Below are 15806 nucleotides of genomic sequence, written 5' to 3'. Positions count from 1 at the left end.
TTTTTTAAATGATTAAGAGCAGAATTTGAACTCAGACATCCCAACTTGTTATTTACAAGACCAAACAGTTTCTCCATAGCCCTGGAGTTCCTTCCCGCCCCTTTCTAAAACAGCAAATCGTTTTAATTCTCTATTTTTAAAGACTGATTAGAGAGTGCCGTGCTCCAAGCTTAGCCCAGACTCCCAGAGCGCCGCTGGGGGGCGCCCAAGGAAGGGGACGTGTCCTGGCCTCCCTGAGCCGCGTCCAGTAAAGGGGCGCGCGCACCAAGCCCCGCCCCATCCCAGGCGCCCTCCCCAATGGGCGTCCGGAAGGCGGGTTCGGGAGGCACGTGACGTCCGACCATCTTCATCTTTCCCGGCCTTCGGTGGGGGAGGGGGAAGCGAGGGACCTTAGGCAGTTCGCCCTCTCGGCTCGCTTTCTCGGCTATCGGCTCTTTTCCCCTGCAGACGCTTCTGGCGGGCCCCCGACGACGATCTGCACGCACGGTCGGCGCTCGACTCACTCCTGCTGCTGCCGCCGAGGAGGGGCAGGACGCAAGATGGCGGACAAAACGCCAGGCGGCTCGCAGAAATCCAGTTCAAAGGTAATTTCCGAGGGGTCTTCGCGGGTCGGGCGGGGGCGAGGGAGGGTACCCGGGCAGCGGAGGAGGGTGAAGGCGATGGGCGCCCGCCGCCGGGACTTAGGCCGGCAGGTTAGGCCAGGCCCGGCCGGGGGCGGGGCGCCGCCGCGCCGTGGTGCGCAGCCTGCGAGGCCTGAGCTCTTCTCTGCAGCCCGGCCTCCGTGGCGGCACTGAGGGCGGGCGGAGGAGCGCGGCCTGGCGCGCCGAGAGCTAGCCCAGAGCCCGGGGTGAGGGCGAGGCGTTCGCCCGCTGTCCGCGCCGCCGTCCCCGTCTGCTCTTGGCGGGAGGCCCAGGCTCCGAGGCTCCCAGGGCGGCGGGGTCAGCGCCCGGAGGACGCGGGAAATCCTTCTTCTAGGCCTGGGCTGCCTGAGGCGCGTAACTGGGTGGAAATCCTCGGAGGGCCGGCGTGAGGCTTCGGCGCCGAGGTTTAGGCCCAGGCGCGCCGGCACCTTCGACCTGGGCCGTCCCTGGGTCACGCCGGAGTTGGTTTTGCACGTGGGCCAATTAGCAAGACCGTTAGTCCCTCCCCGGGGTGCTCTGCGGAGGAGCAGCGTGGGAAGGCTGCCCGCCGCCTCCCGTGGCATCTTCGAGTCTAGCTGGACGGGGCCTGGGGGCTCACGAGAAGCTGCGGCCCGGGCAGCCGCGGCCACCTCCCTCCCAAGGTCACCCAGGTAGAAAGGAGCAGAACTGGCCTTCTCTTTACCACCCGAGACCTCTGACCTCAGCCCAGCGCCCAGGCCTAATCGTGTGCACGAAAACATCGTTTTTCACTTTTTTTTTAGAGCTGTGAATGGCCGAGGAGAAGGCATCGAGCCTTTTGTAAATGGCTACTATGCCCTGACCACAGGACTAAATCTTGTACAAATATTGCCTCATTTTAAGTCGTCCATAATGTCTCAGTCAGAGCATTGGATGAGCTCCCAAGACTGATCAGTTCTCACTAGTAATTTGGTTTTTTAATAAAGGTGAGAAATGCTTGTTATGAAATATTTGGGAAACATTTTGAGAAGTAACTCCTTACTGTATTAAGAAAATCAAAACAAACCTCTGTCTCTTAGTCAACGCTAAGTATCAGTTCCAAGTTGCTGCAAGGTTGTGGGTTCAGATTTGGTTTCAGACACTTCCTAGCTGTGTGACCCTGAGCAAGTCACTTGACCCCTATTGCTTAGCCCTTATTTCTCTTCTGCCTTGTACCAATATACAATATTGATTGTAAGATGGAAAGTAAAGGATCAAAAAAAAAAAAGATCATTGATGAAGAGCTGGAGGGGACCTTGTATCCTCTAATCCAACCCCTTCATTTGCAAGAGTAGCAGACTGAAACCCAGAAAGACCAATCAGTTTGCCCAAGGTCACAGGTAAATAGGTGGTTGAGGCAGGTTTCAATCCTAGACTTCAGCCTCAAAAGGAATTGGATTTTACTTGTTTATTTACTTCAGTACCCCTTTGCTTGTGTCAATGGTTCTACAATATAGTTGGTAATTTTTGGTTTTACTGTTTGGGCCTTATAATTGTATGCAGGGGTAGTCTCATATTTACTTGTAGTTGGCTATATTTCTGGAACTTTGCCACATCCCTACTGTAATCTGTAAGTATTATACATCTGATTATATTGCCACACTTCTTTATGTATTCCAGTAGTTTTAATTTATTTTGAAATCTGACATCTCAAAATATCAGCTAGAACTTAATTCTAAATAAGCAGTTATTATAGTATACCCTTACTAATTGTGAGGGGGATGGAGGGAGGTGAAGTCCTTGAAGGGAGTGGCTGTTCTTTGCCTTTTGCTGGAGTATATTAATTAGATTCTATCTGATATTTTGAGATGTCAGGTTTCAAAATAATAAACTAAATTAAAACTACTGGAATACTGTAAAGACGTCTTAGATTTCCTCTTGGTCCCCATTAGTCATAACTGGTTCTGATCTGTACTTTGCTTGTTATATCCCCTAGGAAGTAGTAATTTCTGAAAACAATTAACAATGCTAAAAATCTTTTTTAAAAATGTATTTATGTGATGTTGACAGTGGAAATTATTTAGGGATGTCCTATTTCCCAATCGGGAAACAACAAATAATTTTCTCTTTCATATTGAGTAACTGCTTGATATATTTCTTCATGTGTGAAAACAGATTATCTTTAAAGTCTCTTCCACCTTTACTGTTTTCTGATTTTATATTGATATTCTCCCATTCTTCTGAAAATTGTTGGGTAACATGCATGAATCTTCACATCCTCCTTTGATCTTTTCCTTTCTATATAATCAGGCTACATCTGCCTTCGCTCTTTTTTTTTTTGCTCTTTAGTTGTCTGAAGAGGAGAGCTGGTTAGTTTTGGAGTCATCTCTTTATAGAAAATGCCCAAATCTACATATTTAGCCCCAAATTCTCTTCAGAACTATCCCAGTTCATTAGATCTGGGTTGGACATTTCTAAGTGGATGTTTTGTAGACATCTCAAACTTAACTTATTTAGAACAAAGCTCATCATCTTTCCCCCCAAATTCACCTAGCCCTCTTCTGAACATAAATACAGAAGTATTTATACAAAAATGCTTTTGTCATGGCTATTAACATCTTTCCATTTACCCAGGTTCTTTACTTTGATATCATCCTCAACTCCTTAAACACTATATACCCAGTGAGTCATTAGATCATATTATTTCAGACTACATGACATCTCTTGCATCTCTATCCACTTCTCTCTACTAAGTGCCCAGGTTCTCATTACCTTTCTTAGACTCCTAAATGTTCTCCCTCTAAGGTCTTTCTTTTCTCATACATATTCCATATCATCATATTTACATATATACGATATCATTATATATCATCGTATACATTATATCACCATAATTGGCTTATTTCTGCACCCTCTTTCTGAGTATATTCCTTCTGTCTTCTATACTACCAAGAGTAATTTTTGAGAATTACAGAAATCCTCTTTCCATGTAGACTTATAAACATTTTAACCTTAATGCATCCCTTACATCTCTTTCTTATTTACCTTTTTTGGCTCCTCTTTTGTCTCATGTTTGGACTTCAGATTTTTTGTTTAGGTCTGACTTACTCCTCAGGAATGCTTGGAAATCTTCTATCTTATTGAATGTCCATTCCTTTGAAAGAATATACTCATGTTTTGCTGGATAGGTGACTCTGGGTTGTAAACCCAAATCTTTTGCCTTCCTGAATATCATATTCCATGCCTTTCGATCCTGTGTGGTCCTGATTGTAGCTCCCTAGTATTTGAATGGTTTCTTTCAGACTGTTTGAAGTATTTTTCCCTTGACTTGGTTGCTCTTGACTTTAGCTAATCTAATCTATTCCTGGAAGTTGTCATTTGAGGATTTCTTTCTGGAGGTGATCTGTGAATTCTTTCCTTTTCAATTTTATTTTCTTGTTTGAAGAACTCTGGGCAGTTATCTTTGATAATCTCTTGAAATATTATGTCCAAGGTTTTTTCTTGATCACGGCTTTCAGGTAGTCCAATAATTCTCAAATTGTCTCTATTTTCTAGGTTAGTTGTTTTTTCAATAAGATATTTCATGTTTTATTCTGTATTTTTTTTTCATTCCTTTGATTCTGCCTTATTATTTCTTGATTTCTCATGAAATCATAAGTTTCTAGGTGCTGATTTTTAAGGCCTGGTTTTCCTGTCAGTTTTTGGTTCTCCTTTTTCAATTAGCCCATTTCTTCTTGCTTCACTTTCATGTAAGTAAGCAAGAATGTAAGATTTTAGGGCTATTTTGTTTTATCTCCAGCCTGAGCTTGCTTATTTATTTCTTTTTAAATAGACTGTTACCTTCTATCTTGGAATGGATACTAAGTATCCAAAAAAAGCAATTGAGATTAAGTGACTTGCCAGAGTCATGCTGCTAGGAAGTATCTTAAGGTCAAATTTGAACCCAGGACCTCCCATCTCTAGGCCTGGCTCTCTTTCCACTGATCCACCCAGCTGCCCCAATAGTATTTATTGATTGATAGTATTGGGTATGGATTTTTACCCAGTCAGATGTTTAGAGTATTACTATCTTCCTTTGAATTGACTACTCAAAATTCAACAGTTCAGTAATCATTAGGACCTGTGAGCATTTCCTTGTTTTGCTAAAGCTAGGTGAAGAGTGTTCGTTTTTGTTTATACCATCCCTTCCCTTAAGTGAAGTGTTTATATGGTGAGTAAGTTGGCCTAGATTACTGTGGAGTCATTGAAGCTGTTTGCTTTTTTCTATATCCTCACTAAAAATTGGAAGAGAAGAAACAAAAGACATTTAAGGTTTCCATTGGTTGAATACAACAATTGATACTAACTTTTGTAGATTGATGGAAATTCTTGATTTATTTATCTTGAAAACAAAGACCCACTCTAGCCAATAGCTGCTTAGTGTGTTTTGCAGTTGCAAATTTACAAGGTTCACAAAGGAGACAAATATGCCTCATGTTCCCTTTTCAAAAGTAAAACCATGAAAAAAACCTGGAAAAGCAGGTTCTTTGTATGTTGTCAGGATTTAGTTTAGCATTTATATTCTGACTATAAATTTAGTAGTACACATAAATAGACATATCTGGCACACAAGATGCCCTTAAGAAATACTTGTCAGTGTTACCTTTTGCTAAAAGAGACTGATGACAATTTTTCAGGAGAAACAGCTAAGCTCAAAGCTTCCTGATTAGAATTTTTTAGAGCCATGAAATTCTCTGTCATAATTGACATTCTTAACCACATTTGTGTAAGACATAGCTCCAGGATGCTTTAGGCTCCTCTGTTGCCACTATCATTTGAAGTTGTCTTGCTGTTCCAATGTTAAGAGTTGTGTAGTGCCTGTGCTTTTGTTGAAGACATGGCCATGTCTGCTAACTGCTCTTGTCATTCACCGATGGACTATAGATCTTTGTTCCTAGTGCTTCTTCTACAAAGTATGAGACATTCCCTTCTCTATAACATGTAATAGAAAACCTCAAATAAGGGATCAGGAACATAGAAGTTAGGAAGATTTGACTTCAAGTCTTACCTTTGACACATACTGGCTGAACCTGGGACTGGTCATTGAACTCCTCTGTGTTCTTGGCAACTCTACGTAGACTCCTGATCTGGGTTTTTTGGACTTTCAGGGGGTCCATGAACTTGGATGAGAAAACATTTTTCAGTAAAATTTTTTGGTATTCATATGCATAAACAAAATGCATAAAATAAATATTCATTTGAAAACATTCAAAGAAGACTACATAAGGTTCAGACTTCCAGAAGAAAGTAGATATGAAAATAGGTGTAGGGAATGTACTTGTCTTAGGAAAGGATGCCAAGATAAAGTTGTGGGATGCAATTGGTATTGAATTTGAAGAGACTGGAAATTTTTTGAAATAGCTGCTATGCCAAATGGGATAGGTAGTCAACAAAAGAGGAAAGAATTGCTGAGCTGCAGAAAGGCGCATCACCTAAAGAAAGCATGATTTATAGTAGACTGAGTCATTGGTGTCCTTTTTTCTTTTCTTTTTTAGTATCATGCTCACTTTCCACCTTCCCATGAAAATAAAATATCTTCATAAAGAAAGGAAGAAATATGTGTGCATGTAAGCATGCTGCACACATACATATAAACAGGATTTGTACACATATATTTACACAGACATTTAAACATGATACAATATAGTTACAAAGTAACCTTGGGGGAAGGCATTAGCACCTGAGCAGGGGGACCAGGGAAAGTCTCATTTAGAAAGGGGTGCTGGAGCTGAGTCCTTTTTTAAAAAAAGTTACATTTTTATTTTCCGATATATTTCCCAATTACATTAAAATTTTTTTAAACACTCATTTTTAAAAATTTGAGTCCCAGATTCTCTTCTCACCCTCTCCGGCTCATTGAGAAAACAAGCAATATGGTATGGAACCTTGAGCTGAGCCTTAAAGGAAACCAGGAACTCTTTAAGGGGGTAAATCTGAGGAGGGAGAACATTTCAGGCTTGGGAAAAGCCAGTGCAGAGAGACCAGGATGGGGAAAATGGAATGTAATGTGCACAGAGCAATAAGTTAAATATGAAGAGAAGGGAGTAATGTGAAAGCAGACCAGGAATGAGCCAGGATGTGAAGAGCTTTGAATGACAGAGAAGTAAATAAATCAACAGAAAATGGAATGATTGCTTGACTATATGGGCACAGATAGGTTGTGATATATAGCTAGGGAGTAGTGTGAACAGCAAGATTCACACTCAGGTCTTCAGCAATCTACTAACTGTGCCATTTAGCTGCCTAGAGCAAGGGTCATGTGCTTCTGAGCAAAATATATACAAGTAGATGGTTCAAAAACCTCCATAAGTGTTCTTGAAATGTAAAAAGTCCTGGAGGAAGTCCTTTAGTACATTATCTGTCACTTCTAGAGGACATACAAAAGAATATGGTCAAAAAACAGCATGAGGAAGGGTGAATAGGTTGTGATCTGTGGAGAGAATATGTATGTTCATTCATTTAACAGCATTTATTTAATTTTGAATCTACTTGCACCTTTTGGCATGCGCATTCACCCTTTTCTTGACACCTCAACTATTTTGCCACAAGCTTCACCATGCCCCAGTCTGTCCTCCACTTTGCCTATCAAAATGATCTTCCTTAAGCACAGGTCTCACCATGCCCCCTAACTTCTCAGTCGTGCTCAATTAAATTTAACTCATTAAAAAACATTTTCAGGATCAAGTTTAAAATCCTCTTTGGGCTTTTAAAGCTCTTTATAACCTGGCGCATCCCTACTATTTCAGACTTCTTACACTTAAAATTTCCCTGTGCTTTTTGATCCAGTGACATTCCTCCAAGCTGTTGTAAAGATTAAAATTTAGGGAAACTGAGGCAGGTAGAAATTAGTTAGTCTCTGCAAGGAGTATTATTTTTTTAGAAGTTTATTAAAGGTTGAGAATTTAAGAAAATACAAGTAAGAAAGGCACATGCTAGGTGGGCCTAAAGACCCAATTCAATTTTACTCAGATCATGAGACACCTGTTGAGAACTTTAAATAATTGCTCTCAGCCCAAGTGAGAATTCAGTGAGATTACAAAGCATTCTGGGGAAGTGGAGTAAGGACTTCTGGGGATTGAAGTCTTGGATTCAAGTCTCCGTTTTTACACTGTTTGTTCATCACATGAGATACTCCATCTCCAGATTCTGGGCATTTTCAGTACCTTTAAATTCTCTTCTTCCTCATCTCCATTTCCAGGCATCCATATCTTGCTTAGCTATAAAATACCACATTCTATAGGAAGCCTTTCCTGTTCTTTCTTCATTTTAATGCCTTGCCTCTATTTCTTTCCAAATTTTCCTGGGTGTAGCTTATTTGTACATAGTTTTTTATATCTTCTCTTCCCCTCTAGAACACGAGATCCTTTGTGGTGCCAATTCTTAATATAGTGCCCCTCATATAGTAGGTACTTAATAGGCTTGTTCCCTTTCTTTCTCCATCTCCAGAGGTTGTTGGTAGCATGTTTTTAAGTTCTCTGGAATCATGATTTGCTGTTGTATAGATCAGAGTTAAGTCTTTCAAAGTTTTGTCTTTACAAATATTGTTCTTGTTAAATTGTTTTCCTAATTCTTGCATTCCATTGCTATCAGTTTATAAAAGTCTAGATAGTTTCTCCTTTCATAACTTTCATATCTCCTTCATAAAGGAGATAAAATCTCCTTTCATCCTCCCCCCCCCCCCCAACCCCTTACCTTCCATCTGAGATTCAGTACTATATATATTGGTTCTAAGGCAGAAGAGCAGTAAGGCCTAGATGATGATGGTAAAAGTAGCTTGCCCAGGGTCACACAGCTAGGAAGCGTTTGAGTTGAACATGGGACCTCCCATCTCTAGGCCTGGCTCTCAAACCACTGAACCACCTAACTACCCATTCCCCTTTCATTTTACAACATAATCAGAATAGTATTTTTAAATGCACAAAATAAAATACATGAAATTACAAAGGAAACCAATGATACTGAAATACTATTACCAAAATATTAAAACAACAGGTTCACAGACTCTTGAGTTAAACTTTTGTCTAAATGGTCTCTTCTTCATACATATTTTGAGTTTCAACTCTTAGATATTTTGAGTATGCCGCTCATGATTCTCTCATTATTTTGACTGAGAAAATGGAAACCAAGTTATAGCTGAGCACTTTTGTTTTTTTTCCCCCATTGGAAGTTATAATGATCTTACCCACCTTGAACAGTATAGATGAAGAATACCCTCCAAATCTTTTTTTTTTTGTACATTACTCAAAATTCTCCTGTTTGTAACACAGGAATACTTACAGAGAAAATGTAATTGATAGGCAACTTCCTTCTTGAATTGTGCTTTTCCATAGATTTTCCCCCTAGCCTTACCTTTTTCCAACTTGGCATTGAAGTCACCAAATATAAGACTATATATTGATTTGATTTAGAAAGTTTTATTACATTCTTTGTAGAATTTTTTCCACGTTTTTCTCTCATTAACTAACATTAGTACATAAGTTGTAATTTTTTATGGTGGCATTTTTACAAGTGATTATTAATATTGTAATACATAGTGATCCTATGAAACAATGTTTTTTGCTCCTTTTGGGGTATACTTTCAGACTTTCTCTGACAATTCCTTTTTTTACAACTCCAAAGACTATGTCCTCCTATTGAACTGCAGCTTCCTTCTTCTGGTTTATTTTTTTATGATAAGAATGTCAAGATATGATTCGTCTCTTTTAGAAATAAGTGCACTCATTGGACAAAGATCTCATTTTCAAAGTTCCAGTGGTCCAGGTTTATTGTTAGTCTAAAAACACTTTGCAATTCTGAGAATCCTTTGCCTCCTTTCCTGCTATGGCTACTGTTGCCAGCAGGTTGGATGGAGTTTAGGAGAAATCTGAGTATTAAAGTTCTGTTTTCTGTCATTGCAGAGACCTCCTGTATTAATGAAATAACCCTGAATGAAATATTTGGGGGTGGGAGAAGCTTTCCTTTCAGCCAATCTGAGCTCTTCTAAGTTTTAGTACTTCTTAGAAGACTGTACCATGGTTTTTAAATTCATTCCTAGATGCAGATGCATTGATAGGAGGTACTGATGAGAAATCACTCATATGATTCGTATGTTACAGACAAAAGAGTGGTTGCCATAAACTGTGACCGAAAATATGGTTTCAAGACAGTGTCTTGAATTAAATCAAAAATAAGTGGTCGCCATGGGAAAATTCCCAAATAGGAAATACCCAAGTCAGCTGAGTATTGAGATTTTAATTAATACAAATGAAAGAATTAAGGGAAGAGAAAGAGACAGAGTAAGAGGAAATAATAGGAAGGCTAGGGCCTAGGCCATTGACCTAGGCCTTTTGTTTTAAGAGAGAAAACTAAGTCAGTCTTTAATCACTCACCATAAGATTGTCCCAAGCAAAACTCTAGTGTTCAGAGAGACCCTCCAGTTCAGCTCCTGAAGCTGAACTAATCCAAACTCCCATGAACTGGTTCAGACAGCTCCTTTTTTTTCCCCTTTTCCCGCTTTTTCTTATTTACCCTTTCATGTTTCTCTTGATCTTAGTGTTTGGATATCAAACCTTCCACTTAGTTCTGGTCTTTTCTTTACAAAAAACTTGGAAATATTCTATTTTGTTGAATGCCCATACTTTCCCCTGGAAGTATATAGTCAGTTTTGATGGATAGATGATCCTTGGTTGAAGACCCAGTTCTCTTGCTTTTCTGAAAATCATGTTCCCGGCCTTGCAGTCCTTTAGTGTGGAAGCTACCAGGTCTTGTGTGATCCTGATTGGTGCTCCTTGGTATCTGAATTGTCTCTTTTTGGCTTCTTGTAGAATTTTCTCCTTAGCTTGAAAGATTTGGAATTTGGCAATTACATTCCTGGGAGTTGCCTTTTGAGGATTTAGTATAGAGGATGTTCTATGAACTCTTTCAATGTCTATTTTCCCCCTTGTTCAAGAACATCAGGGCAGTTTTCTTGGATGGTCTCTTGTAGTATGATGTCAAGATTTCTGTTTATTTCTGGCTTTTCAGGTAGACCAATGATTCTCAAGTTCAGACAGCTCCTTTTAAAGAGAATTTTCTCCTATGTCACCTCCCCTAAGTTTTCACGTTTACCAATCACAGAAGACCTTTTCCAAAGGACTGGCCATTCTTAATTCACATCTTGTTATCACCTTCTCTGGGTAGACTAAAACTTCTGAGTATTTCACACCTCTTTGCTAAGGTTGTTCCTTGCAAGTTGCCTGACCTTTTAGTGATTAATTTGACCTTCATAGGTACTTAGCACCCTTTTGTATTAGATCTAAAAATAGACTTAGCTTAAGGGCTTGGCTTCACTATAAGTATGGGTTGGGGACTTTTTCATTGTTCAGTAAGGAGTTTTACAACTTTATCTTCCCCTAAAGTATGCCTAAGTATGGGTGGAGTAATTTTAAAGTTCCCAATACATTCCTAATCTAGTACCTGCATTGTTTAAATGGGAATAGCCTTAACCAAATGTTTTAAGGAAGAGTTTGAGCAGTTTTAAGATTCACACGTAGTTGCTAACATTGCCTTTTTAGCAAAAAAAAAAAATACTTTGAACTTTTTATCCTCACACATTTGGTTTCTAGTCCCTTGAGACCTTGAGAATGGATCCTTCATTGTGTTCATACTTACGTTGCCAACTGCAAGACTCTTTTTGGGGGGGGGGGTGTTCTTATTCTGGTCTAGCTATCTTCCCAAATTCATTCCAAATATTATTACTATGTATCAGCTTAATATATGTTACTGAGGTGTTAGATTTCAAATGTGACAGTTACTATTACTGATGAAGATTGAAGAATAGTTATTTATAGAAATTTAAGAGTAAATCTTACTCTGGGTAAGCTGAGTAGCTCAGTGGATTGAGAGCCAGGCCTAGAGATGGGAGGTCCTAGGTTCAAATCTGGCCTCAGACATTTCCCAGCTGTGTGACCCTGGGCAAGTCACTTAACACATTGCCTAGCCCATACCACTCTTCTGCCTTGGAATCAATAGTATTGATTTTTTAAAGAAACCCTTACCTTCTGTCTTGGAATCAATATTGAGTAAATCATGCCCATTTTGCATCCTTTTTTTTTGTTCTCAGTTTCATTTGTAAACAATGGTTTATTTGGTTCTTAGGATAAGTTTTTTCTTTTTGTAGCTCCTCTTTTCCTTTTCTTTTTGTTTGGAGATAGATAGGTCCACGGCTTTTGTAATTGCATCATTTTTTCTTATAATTTGGAGTTGATTTTAATGGTATAACTTCATGGATAGTTGATGGGAAATGATTTTCATTATCATTAACCAATTGTAGTCTGTCTCTTAAACTTAAGTCAATTTTTCTGTGAACTTCTTTGGTATTTGCTATTTCGGGTGCCTTCTAACTCTTTTTTAAAGAATGACTTCATTGAGAACAGTGACTACTAATCAATGGAATGCTGAACAAATCGTATATTCATGTAAGGAAATATTATTGGGCTATAGGAAATGACAAAGAGGATGGGTTCAGAGAAACCTGGGAAGATTTTTATGAACTGATACAGACAGTGAGCAGGACTAAGAAAACAATTTATGAAATTACTCCAATATTGTGAAAAACACTTGACCAAAAAAGAACTCTTCATTGTAATGATTATAATTTCAGAAGACTGAAGCATACTTCTAACCTCTTGGCAAAAAGGTGATGGATTAGAGGTGCGAAATGGGAAACCCATTTTCAGACATTGTCACTGTGTGGATCTATTAGAAGAGAGGACTTTTATATTTAGGCTGGGATTAGAGTTATATAAGGGTGAGGGAGTAAGCCATTTAGTCAATAATATTGATTAATTCAGCATGATTGGCAAATGATAAGTATTTATTAATAGTAGTACTGAATAAGTAATTTTCCAGACTGCCAGTGTACAGATTTGTTTTTATACATGTATATATTTTTTTTAAATTTAATTAATAGGTCTTGACCGATGACACAATGTAAAACCCAGTGGAATTGTGCATTGGCTATGGGAGGGGGTTGGGGGGAGGGGGGGGAGGAAAAGAACATGATTTTTGTAATCCTGGAAAAATACTCTAAATTAATCAATTAAATAAAATTTAAAAAATAAATTTAATTATAAATTTTTATTCCAAATTTTATAAAACCATGTTTCCATATACAAAGAAAATGACTACAGAAATGAAATCACAAATCTCTGATGTTTTACTTACTTTGCTCCTTGTTTCCTATTTACATAATAAAACCCATTCAGAAGTATCTTATTCCTGTTCCCCATCTGCGCCCCCCCCCCCCCCCAAAAGCATCACTGAAGGTATTGAAGGTAATCTAGGAGACATTTTCATGCAGATTAAGTCTCATGTTTTCATCTTTCAGTTCACTATCTGGAAATAACAGTCATAATTTATTCTTCCAGTATTCTGTGGCTATCTTTTGATTCTAATCATTTCATTGTTCATTATTTCATAAATCCTTTCCAAGTTTTTTAAAAATTAGCCCGCTCATTTCTTATGGTGCAGTAGTATTCTATCATAATCATATATCACAATTTGTTTAACCATTTTCCAATTGATGGGCATCTCCTTAATTTCCAATTCATTGCCACGACAAAGAAAGCTGTTAGAAATATTTTGGAAAATATGGCTTCTTTTCCATTTTCCCTGATCTCCTTGGGAAACAGACCCAGCAATATTACCTAGCAATATTACCTAGTTTTATAACTCTCTGAGTGTAATTACAAATTGTTTTTCAAAATGGTTGGATCAGTTCACAGCTCCACTAGCAGTGTATTAGTGTCCACATTTTTCCTTATCCCTTTTGTTTGTCATTTTGCTATGTCATATTAGTCAGTCTGATGACTGTTAAGATGCTATTTCAGAATTGTTTTGGTTTGCATTTCTCTAATCAGTAGTGATTTAGAGCATTTTTTCCATATACCTGTATATGGCTTTGATTTCTTCATCTGAAAAATTGTCTGTTCATTTCTGCCCATTCATCATTTGGGGGAATCACTCTTATTTTTATAAATCTTACAAAGTTCTCAGTTTATTTTAGATATGAAACCTATATCTGAGAGACTGTCTATAACCCCCCCCCCCCCCCCCCATTTTCTGCTTTCCTTCTAGTCTTGGCAATATTTATTTTATTTGTACAAAATTGTTTCAGTTTAATGTATCATCCATTTTACATTTCACAATTCTCTTCATCTTTTTTTTTTAACCCTTACCTTTTGTCTTGGAATCAATATTGATTCCAAGGCAGAAGAGTATTAAAGGCTAGGCAATGGGGACTTGCCCAGGGTCACACAGCTAGGAAGTGTCTGAGGCCAGATTTGAACCTAGGACCTCCCCTCTCTAGGCCTGGCTCTCAATCCACTGAGTTACCCAGCTGCCCCCTCTTCATCTCTTTTTGACTTTTAAATTCCTCTTCTATCCATAAATTTGATAGGTAATATATTCCCTTTTCCTCTAATTTACTTGAGATAATTTCCTTTCATGTCTAAATTAGTGATGGCAAACCTTTTAGAGATGGAGTACTGGGCCCTCCCTGCCTCCCCCCTCCCCCATGCCTCTCCTCCTATCACATGCTGGGTATGCCCTGCAAACAGGGATGGGGTTGGGGTGGGAGCTTGATTCTACACAGGGGAGGGAGAAAGGGCTCCCATTGGGCTGCTGGACCGAGGGATGGGTAAAGTGAGGAATGTCCTTAGTGAGTGTAGAGAGGGGAAGGGGAGTGGCCTGAGGGCTCTGCTTCTCTTCAGCTCTGCCACTTGTGAGCCCCCCACCTTACCACCCTGTGGACTCCCATTGTGCTGTTGGATGGAGGGGCAGGGGATGTGAAAAAATGTCATCAGGCACAGTGGAGAGGGGGAGGGGAGCAGCTCCACCCCAGTCCCTTTGACTTTCTAGTAATGGCCTTTGGAGGGTGAGGCTAAGGAGGGAGGGTGGCCAAATACCCACAGAGCGTGTTCTTTGTGCCCTGGGTTTGTTATTACTGGTCTAGATCATGTATCTATTTTGAACTTTTCTTAGTGAATAGTGTAAGATACTGATCTTTACCTAGTTTCTGCTAAACTAACTGGATAACTATAGTTTTCTCAGTAATTTTTACCAAATAGTGATTTCTTATTCCACAAACCTAGGTGTATGCTTTTGTCAAATAAAATGTTAACTAATCTTTTTATTTAATTAGCCAATTTAGAACATTATTCTTTGGTAACAAGAATCATATTCTTTCCTTCCCCTTGCCCCACCCCTTCCTGTAGCTGATGCGCAATTTCACTGGGTTTTACATGTATCCTTGAACAGCATCTATTTCCATGTTGTTGATGTTTGCACTAGGATGATCATTTAGAGTCTACATCCTCAATCACATCCGCATCGACCTATGTAATCAAGCAGTTGTTTTTCTTCTGAATGTGGATAGTGTTCTTTCTCAGATCCCTCCGAGTTGTTCAGGATCATTGCATTGCCATTAATGGAGAAGATTGTTTTGATGACCACTGCTTTATAGTATAGTTTGAGATCTGGTACTGCAAGGCCACCTTCCTTCACATTTTTTTCATTATTTCCCTTGATCTCTTGTTCTTCCAGATGAACTTTGTTATTTTTTTTTCCTTATTCAGTAAAAAAGTTTTTTGGTAATTCAATGGGTATGGCACTAAGTAAGTAAATTAGTTTGGGTAGGATGGTCATTTTCATTACGTTAGCTCGTCCTACCCATGAGCAATCAATGTTTTTCCAGTTGTTTAAGTCTAGTTTTAATTGTGTGAAGAGTGTTTTGTAGTTGTGTTCAAATAGTTCCTGTGTTTGTCTCGGCAGATAGATTCCTAAGTATTTTATATTGTCTAGGGTGATTTTAAACGGAATTACTCCTTCTAGTTCTTGCTGCTGAGATGTGTTGGAAATACATAGAAATGCTGATGAGTTAATGTGGGTTTATTTTGTATCTTGCAACTTTACTAAAGTTGTTCATTATTTCCACTAGTTTTTAGTTGATTCTCTAGGATTCTTTAAGTAGACCATCATATCATCCACAAAGAGTGATAGCTTGGTCTCTTCATTGCCTATTTTAATACCTTCAATTTCTTTTTCTTCTCTAATTGCTACTCCTAGTGTTTTTAGTACAATGTTAAATAATAGAGGTTAAATATATAATCTTTTACTGCTGTTTGTTTTTTGTCTGCTCTGTTAAACTGATCTACCTATCTGTTTCTTAGC

At 39.0% G+C, this 15806-nt stretch overlaps 1 protein-coding gene across 2 annotated transcripts in view; it reads left to right on the top strand.

Annotated features, from left to right (window-relative positions):
- The first annotated feature begins 274 nt into the window (after positions 1 to 274).
- Positions 275 to 15806, top strand: part of U2SURP (U2 snRNP associated SURP domain containing) — an 81200-nt gene continuing 65668 nt past the window's right edge. For both annotated transcript variants that reach the window (XM_007502097.3, XM_007502098.3), the window contains exon 1: positions 275 to 584. In XM_007502097.3, coding sequence (XP_007502159.1) covers positions 540 to 584 — 45 coding nt within the window. In that variant the 5' untranslated portion in view covers positions 275 to 539. The remainder of the gene's footprint in view (positions 585 to 15806) is intronic.

The sequence above is a fragment of the Monodelphis domestica genome, chromosome 8 (assembly GCF_027887165.1).
Source record: "Monodelphis domestica isolate mMonDom1 chromosome 8, mMonDom1.pri, whole genome shotgun sequence".
In the NCBI taxonomy this organism is placed as follows: domain Eukaryota; kingdom Metazoa; phylum Chordata; class Mammalia; order Didelphimorphia; family Didelphidae; genus Monodelphis; species Monodelphis domestica.
This window is presented reverse-complemented; position numbering and strand designations above follow the sequence as displayed.